This window comes from Camelus ferus, chromosome 11 (genome assembly GCF_009834535.1).
Source record: "Camelus ferus isolate YT-003-E chromosome 11, BCGSAC_Cfer_1.0, whole genome shotgun sequence".
Classification (NCBI taxonomy): Eukaryota; Metazoa; Chordata; class Mammalia; order Artiodactyla; family Camelidae; genus Camelus; species Camelus ferus.
The window spans coordinates 23,523,834-23,536,931 of record NC_045706.1 but is presented as its reverse complement, the minus strand read 5'-3'; the positions used below and the strand labels follow the sequence as shown (position 1 = coordinate 23,536,931).

The window sequence follows — 13,098 nt, the reverse complement described above, 5'->3', positions numbered from 1 at the left end:
CCATCTTACACAACATAAAGCACAAAGCCAAGAATATGCTCCAAAGTCCCATAGGACTTCATCCCCCTCCCCTTCCTTTAGTGGTCTGTCTCAGGTAACACTTCCCTCATGAAGGTAAAACTTATCCTAGAGCTATATCCTTCAGATTCCAAATTCCAGAAGGGCTTTCAGTTTGGAATTCTGGAATCTACTAAAAATTCTTCCTTCTCCCTCTCCAAAGCCATAGCCACATCCTGAAAGATTATAAATTTGAAAGTGAGTGCATACTGCAGACCCCACACTAACTCCTCCCAGCCTTCATCTCTACAGGTCGCATTCTATGATTCCCACCACTGTGTGATGATGATGGAGGCCAGCTTAATCACCAGCACTATCCCCCACTTTTGGAGTTTAATCTGTTTGCAGGGACCTCTTTTGTTCAAAGACAGATCTCCACAAGAAGGGGTCCTCCTGAGCCAGATGGAGATTTACACAAACTGAAATCTCAAATGCCTACAGGGCCAGGCAGGTAAAGTAGACGACTTAAGAAGGCGGACATTATTCAGTGCAGAGTGCTGCAGACTGTGGTGAACAAGAGAGTACACTTATACAAGTGGCAGGGGAATCTCAGCTCTGCCCACTGCAGCCATCCAGCTCTTTCCTCCGCTTCTCTCCACTCTCTGCAACTCAGGCCCACGCTCTTTACCCACCTCCCTTCTCTTCCAGGGGCGTCGCAGGCTTTCAGCGCAGCCACCAGCCCCGGGCGCTCCTGATAGCTACAGAGGAACAGCTGATGAGCTGCTCTGACGTAGACCCACTTTTCCCCTGGGAACCCCGAGCAGGCCGAGGGAGGGGACAAAGCCGCGCCCTGAGGGTCCCCACTCTATCTGGGAAAACAGGGCCTCAAGCTTGAGAGCTCTGGGGTGAGGATGAGCGAACAGCACACCTCCCAGAAAACACTAACCTCCCGGTGGCTTAAAGGGGACAAGGGGGGTAGGGTCAAGGGACGCGACAGAGCCTCGTGGTTTCTGGATGGGAAACGCACATCGTTTAGGCACCCCTCCGCTCAAGTCGCTTCCAAACCAGGTTATTCTTGGGGAGGGGAGTTTCGGACAGCGGGGGGGGGGGGGGCTACGCAAATGGCTCTGTCCTCGGGCGCTGCAGTAGTCACTGCGCTTCCCCGCCCCCGCTCCAGAATGCCACCCTTCCCTCTCTCCGCCAGACCCAGAGCAGGAGCTCCGCCCCCAACGCACCGCCCCAGTCCCCCTCCCCCGCCACGCCTTAAAACCCAGTGCACACCGCCCAGGCGCGCCCTGCCCGGCGCACCTCTCTTCTTCTCTCCAGCTCCAGCTGCAGCCGCTCTCCCGGCCCTGGACCCGGCACCATGAGTTTCGGCTCCGAACACTATCTCTGCGCCGGCTCCTCCTACCGCAAGGTGTTCGGAGACGGCTCGCGCCTGTCTTCGCGCCTCTCTGGGGCTGGCGGCCCGGGTAGCTTCCGTTCGCAGTCGCTGTCCCGCGGCAATGTGGCCTCCTCGGCCGCCTGCTCCTCGGTCTCGTCGCTTGGCCTGGGCCTGGCCTACCGCCGGTCTCCGGCGTCCGACGGGCTGGACCTGAGTCAGGCGGCGGCGCGCACCAACGAGTACAAGATCATCCGCACCAACGAGAAGGAGCAGCTGCAGGGCCTCAACGACCGCTTCGCCGTGTTCATCGAGAAGGTGCACCAGCTGGAGACGCAGAACCGTGCGCTCGAAGCCGAGCTGGCCGCGCTGCGGCAGCGCCACGCCGAGCCGTCGCGCGTCGGCGAGCTCTTCCAGCGCGAGTTGCGCGATCTGCGCGCGCAGCTGGAGGAAGCGAGCTCGGCGCGCGCGCAGGCCCTGCTGGAGCGCGACGGGCTGGCCGAGGAGGTGCAGCGGCTTCGGGCGCGCTGCGAAGAGGAGAGCCGCGGGCGGGAAGGCGCGGAGCGCGCCCTGAAGGCGCAGCAGCGCGACGTGGACGGCGCCACTCTGGCCCGCCTGGACCTGGAGAAGAAGGTGGAGTCGCTGCTGGACGAGCTGGCCTTTGTGCGCCAGGTGCATGACGAGGAGGTAGCTGAGCTGCTGGCCACGCTGCAGGCGTCGTCGCAGGCCGCGGCCGAGGTGGACGTGGCTGTGGCTAAACCAGACCTGAGTTCGGCGCTGAGAGAGATCCGCGCTCAGTATGAGTCCCTGGCCGCCAAGAACCTGCAGTCAGCCGAGGAGTGGTACAAGTCTAAGTTTGCCAACCTGAACGAGCAGGCAGCGCGCAGCACCGAGGCCATCCGGGCCAGCCGCGAGGAGATTCACGAGTACCGGCGCCAGCTTCAGGCACGCACCATCGAGATCGAGGGGCTGCGTGGGGCCAACGAGTCCTTGGAGAGACAGATCCTGGAGCTGGAAGAGCGTCACAGTGCCGAGGTGGCTAGCTACCAGGTAAAGGCTGGAGTGCTGTGTAGGGCGGGGCATCCTGTTCTCCCCTGCGCATATTTCCCGCACAGTTGCGGCCCTAGGAACCAGGGGGAGGATAAGGGAGGGGAGAGAAAGAGTCCCGCCTGGAGGCGTTGGCAAACAAAAAGCCCTGGAGTCTCTCCCGCTAATTTTAGGGGTCTGGACGCTCTCTTTCCTTGCCCCTCACTTACGTCCCTGTCCGAGCCCTTCTAACAAAGAAGCCATCAAGCTTCTGTTCTTTGGAGTCTGGAAATCTAACTCACGCCTCCCTGTCAGCAAATGGGCATGAACACACTGGCGACCCCACCCCAAAGTATGAGTGAGCCCACAGCCTCCTCTCCATGGTTGGCGGTGCTGTTTCCGCTGTCTGGCTTATTTGGTTGACTTCGAAAGGCTTTCGGTGTGCTCTGGAAATATTTATGGAGTAGGTCTGCCCTTGGGTTGGGGGAAGAATGCCGGACTGAACTGGGAAGGGTCCTATCCCATTGTCTTGAGTTGTGCCCTCAAAGGAGTAGAGATTTGGAGTGAACGAGATGGGTGATTGGGCTAGTAATAACCACCCTGCTCTGTCCTCCCCCAGCACACAGACGGTTCCCTTGTCTCCCGACTGATGGTATTTCTTCCTAAAGAAAGCTTTACACGAGAATGGTCGGGCGCTGTCCTCGGTGCTGATCTCGAGTTCGGCGGCTCAGAAATTTACCTCCTGTCTCATGTCCCAGTTACTACTCTCTAGGCAATTAACTGCTTTAACTTTTTTTTTTTTTTCTTCTGCAACACCAACACATCAGTCTTGGTTACCTGCAATCAAAGGTCACCTCGTGGACAGCATCAATTTGCACTTTCATGGATGGCTTAGCACGTAACAAAAACCACTTAATCTGCTCAGCAGCAGTGACGTCCCACTTGAAAATGCCCATTTCCTTAACATTTTTCCATCCTAAGTGCATGTAGTAAATCACAGAGATAGGTTCATCTTTCTTATAGGCCACTTTTTTTTCCCCCATCTTTGCCTGTCCTCTAAGCTCCTGTGAAGGTTTTGATCGGTTCTTTCTTCCTTTTCTCTCCAAACAAAGGCCACTGCATCTTCGGTTTTACTATATAGAACATTCTGGGCTTATGACCACAAAGGGCACAGAGGCAGGTGAAATGTGTAGAAAAGAATCTAAATAGTGTGGTTCAGTTTCAAGGTGCAATAAAAGCTTCATTGGATAGAATGCTAATAATTTGGAAACTTGCAGTAATCCATTCTAGCCAAGATCCAAGTTTACATTTGATGAAATTAATAGGATTTGAGAACATTAATAAAATATAATCAAGAAAGGAGTGAAACCTCAACATACTATTTTAGTCTGGAGCTAAAGAATTATTAGTGGTGTGCAGTATTTGCTGTTCATTATACATGACTCCCTTTGATAAAGGAAGAAAGCTTGCTTGGACCATTTGTTTTGGTGTTGGGAATTACAGTAATACTCAAATAAATACTTCTATTCTGCTTCAAAAATCTGTAACTTGAACTTTTCACTATGTGGCCTAGCTTCTGGATGGCTTGAATTAATCACATTTAGTTAATTGAGACTTCATGTTTTCTTCTAGAAGCTCAAAGGATGAGCTAGGTGGTCTTCTGAAGGGCTAGCCCAGTATTTCTACAAAAAGGATAATTTATCCATCAACTACCATCTGAACTGGACTTTGCCATGTCCTCTGTTTGCTTGTTAGAGCTCCTACATTCTAAGAGCTAGTGATAGTATTGTCTGGCTTGTTTTGTTTGCTTTAAGGGCTTTCAATGCTAGACAATAGTAGGGTCATCCAGACCTAATCTGCAGGAAACAAAAAACAGAAACTGCGGCATCTGCAGCTCTGCAGTGCTGCCCCCATCAGCTTTAGCCTCAGAGCCTCAGTGGACCTGCTATGAGTGGAAGAGGAGTTCAGACAACAGATATATCTTTATAGATATATAGAAATATCTTACCCTTTGGGACCTAAGGCTGAGGAGGGGCTCACATTGTCACATGCGGATCCTGAAGGCCTGAAGCCACAAGGGTGTCATCTGGCTATTCTCTCTAACAGTCTTAGCAGTGCTGACCGAGATGAGAAGCGTCTTTTCCCATAGTGAGATTCAGCCATTGTTTTCTTGCCCTCTCACCCCCTGCCCCTCCCCTTTCACTGCAGCAATGGGAGGCTGTTCTCTTTCTTCTGCTTCAGAGATTAGTGGTAGGCCCATTTTCCTTTGCAAGTTTCCCACCCTCTTAGAGGCAGAAGAAGGCCCCATTAAAGTCACATTTTTCCTGCCCCAGAGAGCTGACAGCCTACTAGAGGAAAGAAAGCTTATTACACTTTTGAAAGGGTAAAGAATGGTTCAGGGTGTCTTAATAAGCATACAATGGTGTATGAGAGAGACTGAATCAGGCAACAGGAGAAATTATGAGGCACTAGGGTGGTTGTCTTCAGAAGCCAAATGCAGCCACCCTCTTTAGCTGAAGGCTTTTTCATTTCTGACATAGGGTGATTCTGGTTCAGGTCATAGCTGCTTCACCACGATTAGAGTGCCTGTTCTGCCAAAGATGTCTAAGGACATCTTTGAAGGACATCTGGGGGCCCTGGCCCTTCACTATGGTCAGTCTTGGAAAGCTTCAGCTTTCCTTGAAAGACCTTGATGAACAATCAAGATCACTATTAGTTAATGCTCTCCAGGGAGATGAGCCAAGTATGCCCTCTTCTCTCCAGTATGAGATTGGAATGCAGCCTAATTAAATAGCAAGAAGGGGTTGGCCCCTTGGAGATTGGGGGTGGCAGTGGCTGCGTATAAATCTATAGCTTGATAGATCCATTTCTGAAATGAGAATTCAAGGGAAAAAAACCTTCCTTTGGTCCCTATCTCTCTCTCCTTTTTTTTCGCCCCAACTCTTCCGTGTGCTTTTTGCTTTGTGTTGTTCTGTTTTTGCCCCTTCTATCTCACTGTATTATTGTCACCTGAGCCACCCTGATAGCTCCTTTACAGAAAAAAAAAAAAAAAAAAAAAAGCCAACAAAAATCTCAAAGAAACTAGTGGTTCCTAATAAACCCATTGACCAACCAAGGTTACTTAGGGGCTTAACAAAAAGATTCTCAGGCCCACTCCCAAAGATACGGATTCAGTAGTTCACAGGTGGGGCCCAGAGAGATGCAATAAAAGCACTGTGTCCTGTCATTCCTCAGACTGATTTTTGGGGTGTACTGACTTAAATCACATTTTCCAATGTAAATCAGCCTATAGAAATACATAAAATGCAAAATTTTAAAGTATGGTAGGAAAAAAAAACAAAAAACAAAAAACAAACAACCAAAGATGGGATGAAGCAAAGACAAGAGTGAGAATAAGGTGAGCTGCAGGTGTACCACGTATAGAAATCCTCTCTCCCCACCATCGTTTATCAGTCAGAGCAGTAATTCTGAATGGCCTCTTTCAATCAGATTGTGCTGCACTCACTACTGCTCACCTGGCTGAAGGCCCCTAAAAGTGATGGGACCCACAGCACTGTTTGCTGTTCCCAGTCTCACTGCAGATGCTAGTGTGGCCAGTTCTCTTACTCCCACATCCTTCCAGCCCTGAGGAAGATGCTCAGCACTTATATCAGCTACTCCAGGAGAGACCCCCGCTGGAGCTGGGAGTGCCTCTCTCCCATTCCCTCAGGCTAAGCCAGCAGCAGCTGCGTGGTTGGGGGAGGGGGCAGACTGCAGTGCTCTGCTCAGATTTCGAGCTGGAGGCCATCTTTGGCAGGGCTTTTGAAGGGCAATGCAAGACAGCCTCTTGTGGGGAGAACGCAAACAAAGAGACTAGACGTTGAAGAGCAGTGGTCAGCAGTCAGCACAATTCCTTCTGAAAGGAGCAAAGTCGTGCTTTTCGTCTACTCTGATCCATAAAATAGACATGTGAAATATGTACCAGAAAAAGTTCAAGAAAATTTCATCACTCTAGAACTCATGCCCCCAACAACCTCTTTTGCAGAAAACATAGGTATGAGACAAAATAGTTTTTTTTTTTAAAGGGCCTAATTAACCTACTGATGAGACAAAACGTCATCTGTCTCTAAATCACATATCAGAAGTTGGCCCTTCTGGTGCCCCAGATTATTTATTGTCACTTTACATGATTCTAAAGCACTTTGTTCTTTGGATTTCAAGCCTGCAACAAGACACAGAAGAGGAACCACTGGAGTCAGGCCTCATCAGGAATGAGTAGCAGCAGATTAGTTCAACTTTCAGGACGAAGAAAACAAATAAGTAGCAAACACTAATTCAAACACTGCTCTAAAGGACCATTTAGGGTAGAAATGAACAGCCTAATATACCTTAGTTGACCTAAAAGATAAAAGACATTACAGGATTATAGAAAAATAATTGATCATTACATAACCCTTAGTTGCTGAGAAAGTTTGCATTATGTTTAATGTCCTAAGTAAGAATAGTACAAACCACTTTAGAAAGGTTTTTATTTTAAATTTTTATTAAAAATTCTTTTTAAATTATTTTTGGGGGGGAGGGAGTATTTAGGTTTATTTATTTACTTATTTATTTTTAATGGAGGTACTGGGGATTGAACCCAGGACCTCATGCATGCTAAGCACACAATCTACCACTGAGATAAGCCCCTCAAATTGTTATTTTTAAAAAATGTGTTATGAAGATGTACATCTTCGTGAAAAATTAGAAAATAAATATCCGATGCTTTAAGGGATATGCCTCCAACTTGCCAATATTTAAGTTTTATTATACATTGCTTTCTTTAGTTATCTAAGGGGTTGTAGGGAGGGCTCAGGATTAGTTTGTCCATATCATGAAAAGGGTAGAGAGTCACCTGGTATGATATTAACAATAATAAAAATCACTAACATTTTTTGAGCAGTTCCTATGTGCCAAGTGCTGTTCTAATGCCCATTATCTAATTTAATGGATAATGGACTCATCATATAATAATGTGAGGAACATTAAAGTGGAATCCTAACTTGAAGATCTCAGAACACCTCAGAAAAGAATAAACATTACAATTTCCCATATACAAAAATGAAAGTTTTGAAGAAAGTAAAATATAGAAAACTGACTGAGGTGTGTTAGATGTTTGTGGCAGAAGTGCAAGGGGCAAGAAATGCAACCCAAAGATCTTCCTGAAATCCTCTTCTTTTCTTCATATAACATTTCTCTTGCTCCTTTGTAGAATGAGAACACTTCCTTTTTCTTTTACCCTAGGCTCTTTCCCCTCTAAGCAGAGTAATGTTGATTCTCTTACCCCTAATATATCACTAGTAGACTTGCCTGTAAGTTAGTTTAACCTCAAATATAACAACCATCAAATAAAATTTCTTGGTGAAATTCCTTTTAAACATTTTGGAATATTTCCATCACTGTCCAGTGTATCATGTATTTTCCCCACTGCTTATCATCCCTTGCTCTGTACCTATCATTTGAGTCTCTTCATTGCAGTATTCCTGTCAATATTTACAGAACAGATAGGTGGGATGAATTTTAATTCCTTCTGCAGATACCCTTGATTTGTAAGTTTGCACCGTCTGATGTATCAGCCCTGCCTTTCACCATCACTTTATCACCTCCACACAAGGGTCTCTTAGCACTTGCTTTCTTGAGGTTTCTGATATGTTTATCTGCATCACTGTTTCATGAAAATAACTGTCAGTCACTTTGCTCTTCATGTTGATAAGAGTTGCAGCTGAACTATATGAGTTATTTGCTCATACTTTTTCAAGTCATAAGAAAAGAAATGTTTATGTAGCATTATTCAATCATTCATTCAACAATTATTCACTGAGTATCTGCAGTATGCATTTTGCTAGGCTGTGAATTTCCAGAGGTGAACTAGACAGAAAAGGTCCCTGTTTCCATGTAACTTACACTCTAGTGTAGAAGTTTCCTAACAGGACCGATTTGCCTGCTCCGGGACGTTCAGCAATGTCTGGAGACATTGTTGGTTATCTCAATCGAGAGGGAGAGCAGGTGCTACTGGCATCTAGTGGATGGAGGTCAGGGATGCTGCTAAAAATCCTATAATTCACAGGACAGACCCCTACAATAAAGAATTATCCAGCCCCAAATGTCAGTAGTGCCCTGGTTGAAAAACCCTGTTATAGAAGGAGGTAACAGAAAGTAAGTGAATAAGGTAATTTCAGATAATGGTAAGAGCTAAGAGCAGAGTGGCTACTTTCAAACAGGGGCTTTTTTCTAACTGGTGAGGACATTTGAACTGAATCTCAATATGACGGGAAGTCAGCCATGTGAAGACCCACCCCAGAGCATTCCAAACAGAGGAAGAAATAGCCAGCCTAAGGGGCCTGGGATAGCAATGAACTTGGTATGTTTAAGCAGCAGAAGAGAAGGCCAGGGTAGCTGAAACACACAGAGAAAGAGGAAAAGTATAGGCCAGGCTGAGCAGTTGGAGGGTTTTAACCAGATGAGCAACAGGATCTTCTGTGTTTTTAAAACATCCTCTGGCTGCCCAAGGATCACAGATTTAAAGCTATTTTTCTTCTATGCCTGGGTTTGCACCTATAGGAACTTAAAGCAAAAGTATTATATAAATTTACTTTCTTTTTAAATAATATTATAATTTCAGTCTGCCATTTGGATTAAAAAAAATTCCTTGGAGTATTTATGCTTCCTCCCTATCTGTCATGTGAAGCGCATTCAGTAAAGTGATTGAGTAGCAGATTTCCAGGAAACCATCAAAACGAATGGAGGCAGAGAAGACTTCCCGTCCTCTCTGTGCTTTCCACAGTTGGAATTTTCTGAATCTAAGCTCCTAACCTGAGGCTTTGGTTTTGGAAAGGACATGAACCAACTGAGTGACTCAGCAGTAATACAACAAGCAAGGGAGGGATGGTAAGTAAGTAAAAAATAAATATCTCCCTGGTGTTCAGTTGAGACCCACGTGCCCCGTGGTAGAAGTTCCTAACCCTCACCATGTGTCCACATGTGTTCTGGGGACCTTTATGAAAAAAATGCAGATGCTTGGACCTCACCCCAGAACAAATGAATCAGAATCTGGGCTGGGGGAAAGGTCTGGATTTTTCATATGCAGTCAGGGTTGAGAATCTGTGCTTTCTCAAGCTCAACCACAATGAATTTCAGCTGGTTTGGCCTAAGTATGTTGAACATGTTGCTTTTCAGGATAACATTGGGCAGCTGGAGAATGATCTGAGGAACACCAAGAGTGAGATGGCACGCCACCTTCGGGAATACCAGGACCTGCTCAATGTCAAAATGGCTCTTGACATTGAGATAGCAGCTTACAGGTACTCAAAGGGCATACTCACCCAGGCAGATCCAGTCACCTGGGCAATGCTACCCAAATAAGTGGTTTTAGTCTCTCCAGCTTCTGATGGGTGAGAGGTGGGATGAGGAAAGACATCATGGCCCTTTCCAGGTGAGCTGATCTCTCTGCCTTCAACTTGGTTATATCCCAGCTCCACCTTACTGGTCCTGGAGTAGTCTACCTACCTCTGCTAGGGCTTAAGGAGATAATGTGAGTACACAGAGGTTAAAATAAAACCCATCAGACCCTAAAAATAGGTTTCATACAATATAGAAAGTCCCAATAGGTAAGGTATCCCCCTGGATTCCACATTTACCTTTATGAAAGTTAAAAAACAGCAGGTACTATTTTTTGAATGACTACTGTGTGCCGAGTATTATACTGCATATAAATTATCTAGGTATCAGGTCATATTCCCATTTTGCAGGTGAGGAAACTTGAACCACAGACTGACTGTGTAACTTACTCAAAGTCACAGAGCAGGTAGATGGAGGAGCTCAGACTCAACCCCAAATGGGAGAATTTTTTTCTTTTTTTTCCTTACACTATGTGTACTACTTTAAAACAAAGCTCCAAGAGGATTTGATAGTGTTTTGAGTTTCTGATTTAAAAAAAAAGGATGAAAGGATGATAAAAATAATTAGGGTCATGAGAAAAAAGGTATTGGGGGCCATTCTTTTATGATGCTGTTTAGGCCAGGCTGGGGGAAACTCTGGAATCTGAAACAGCAGTATTCACTGGTTTCTGTTATTGTTGATTCCATTTCCTTTGCACCCTAACACGTTGGAAAAATACAAATCTCAAGTTCAGGCTGAATTAGGCAGTTCCTTTATGGACCTCTTATCTTCTTATCCCTGTTGCACTTAAGGTGTTAATTAGTAAAATTACTTCTCCTTAGAGCTTTGTAGACTCTAAGTGCCAAAAATGGGTGTGATGAGGCCAAGAGGAGTTGTAGATTTTTTTTTCTCAAATGTATCTACGAATAGATAGGTTTCCCGTTGACAGTGGCTTAAATGCAGCTGGTGCTAAAGATATGTGAGTGATGTATGTGAGTAATGTGTGTGAGTATGTGTGTGCACGTTTTGGATAAAGTCCAAGTCTTTAGCCTTAGAATTCAATATTTATTGGTCTCAATCTCATGAAGAAACTGTGAAATCTCTCTAATCTGGAATGAATAGGGGCTGGAGGGTTAAGTTCTTTAAAAAAAAAGAAGTTACAAGCTGATTTCCTAAGTTTTTCTCTGTCGGATTTACAGGAAACTGCTGGAAGGCGAAGAGACACGTTTTAGCACCAGTGGATTAAGCATTTCCGGGCTGAATCCACTTCCCAATCCAAGTTATCTGCTCCCACCTAGAATCCTCAGCTCTACCACCTCCAAAATCTCATCCACTGGGCTGTCTCTTAAGAAAGAGGAGGAGGAAGAGGAGGCTTCTAAGGTAGCCTCTAAGAAAACCTCCCAGATAGGGGAAAGTTTTGAAGAAATATTGGAGGAAACAATAATATCTACTAAGAAAACCGAGAAATCAAATATAGAAGAAAGCACCATTTCAAGCCAAAAAATATAATTCTGTTGCTTAAAAAAAAGTTAATGCTTAAGAAGAGATAATATGCATTTAACTTGCTAAGCAGCCTATTCCTGATCCAAAACACCCGTCACCATGATACAATGTCTTCAAGGCTTCAGTCTCATATTTAGCATTAAATACTTTCTTTCTCTAATAAGAAAACCACACCTTAGATTGGAGCAAACCGCAGTCCTAGAGCAATCACAGAGGAGTCATCTAAGTGTACAGCTTTCTCACCTAAAGCTCAGGCTTCACAGCGATAGATGATTCAGGTACAGAGCAAGTACAAACTGAGGTGCTAAATCTGTGATCATTATCATTTTGCTGTGAGTTGAAATTAAAAACTGTATTCACTCACTATACCCAGCCGTTATCCAGCTATATAATCTCACTCTAGATACCTAAAACATAAAATCACTGCCAAAGATAAACCCACGGTTCACACCCAACACCACTGACAGAATTGTTTCACACATGATAGGTGTTTGTGTAATGGACACTTTCCCTCCCACCCCCCTCAAGTCCATATATCCTTTTCTTCCATATGGGGGAAAAAAGGCTAGTGTAGTTTTTGTCCCATTTAAACACATTTAGATTCTTCTCAAAAGAACTTGCCCCGTTTAGCTCTCTTTGCTCAATAGGTAGGATTAGATGCATGCTGACCATTTCTATGATTCGTGTAACGACTTCTCCCTGCCCATTTCATATCCTTCTAATTCTGTAGTTTAAAAAAAATGGCAGTGATAAGTTGTAAGGGTTGCCCCCGACAAATAAAATAATGAAAACTGTTCCTAGATTTTAGGCTCTCAGCTTATTCAAATCCATTTAATTAGGAAAAATGAATACTTTATTAAGAATTTAGCTTTTCACCTTTAGAAGCACAGTCTTAGTTAATTCCAAACTGTGATTAAGCTGACCTTAGATTTAGCAGTATAAGCTGGAAGAGGTATTTGTATGAAGGGGAAAAGCCAAGGTCTCATTTATCTGTGTCAGTTCATTTGTGGTGGTAAAGAATTAGCTGTTTCATGCCCTTACCCTTAGACAGAATCCACATATTCCCCTTCCCACTAGTCCAGGTCCTAAAGAGGCCTCGTTTTCACTCCTATGCCTTTTAAGAGTGTTAAGTGTAGATCATGTTATCACTAGGACACAGTGCTACTGCCCCAAAGTAAAAGAAGTCACTTCTTGTCAATCAATACTACCAGCAAGTATAAAAAAGAAATATTTCTCTTTTCTAAAAGAGTCTTACCCAACAGTTTTCCCACTGATACACGGTTGGTAGGGTCTCCCTTCACTGTTGGAGAGGAAGAGACACTCAGACCAGAGAAGGGCACACGTGCTCCTGCTCACATGCAAGGAAGTAGATTCCACAGAGTCAGGTTTTCATCTGCCCTACTGTGTAGCAGCTGCATTGCCCAGCCTTCCACGTTTGCCCAGTTTGATGCAGGATTAGTTCTCTGTTGGAGTCACTTCCACCAGATCTAAAGAGTTGCTATGTCTCTGTCACATCTCTCCATTAAGAGCTCTGTGGTGATGAGGACGTGATGCTTTTACTGAACTTTCTTATTCTAGCACCTGCTTCAATTATTCAAGGAAACTTGAAAGAATACTTTTCTCCCTTCCCCTTACTCTATCCCTGTCTTTACTCCCCACACTTAACTGTAAAACAATAGTAAAATAAGAATTAAAAGTCACACGAATCCCACCAACATAACTTGTGTTCTGTGGTTTCTGCTGCTTCAACTGAGAGAAGTGCTGTTTTGCTTCAGGGAGACAGTTGTATCCCAGAT

The 13,098-nt window shown here is 45.0% G+C and overlaps 1 protein-coding gene across 1 annotated transcript; it reads left to right on the top strand.

The window, feature by feature from the left end:
• Window positions 1-1,301: 1,301 nt before the first annotated feature.
• Window positions 1,302-13,008, top strand: INA (internexin neuronal intermediate filament protein alpha). The gene is made up of 3 exons (XM_006183015.2): window positions 1,302-2,428; window positions 9,599-9,723; window positions 10,999-13,008. Exons 1-3 carry the CDS (start codon window positions 1,364-1,366, stop codon window positions 11,306-11,308), a joined length of 1,500 nt encoding a protein of 499 aa, XP_006183077.2. The 5' UTR covers window positions 1,302-1,363; the 3' UTR covers window positions 11,309-13,008.
• Window positions 13,009-13,098: the final 90 nt, after the last annotated feature.

What these genes read in the sequence shown, in the direction of transcription:
- INA (XM_006183015.2), top strand. Translation starts at nt 1,364, where the DNA reads ATGAGTTTCGGCTCCGAACACTATCTCTGCGCCGGCTCCTCCTACCGC. An exon ending in CCGAGGTGGCTAGCTACCAG is followed by an intron (nt 2,429 to 9,598) that starts GTAAAGGCTGGA and finishes GTTGCTTTTCAG; the next exon opens with GATAACATTGGGCAGCTGGA. An exon ending in ATTGAGATAGCAGCTTACAG is followed by an intron (nt 9,724 to 10,998) that starts GTACTCAAAGGG and finishes TCGGATTTACAG; the next exon opens with GAAACTGCTGGAAGGCGAAG.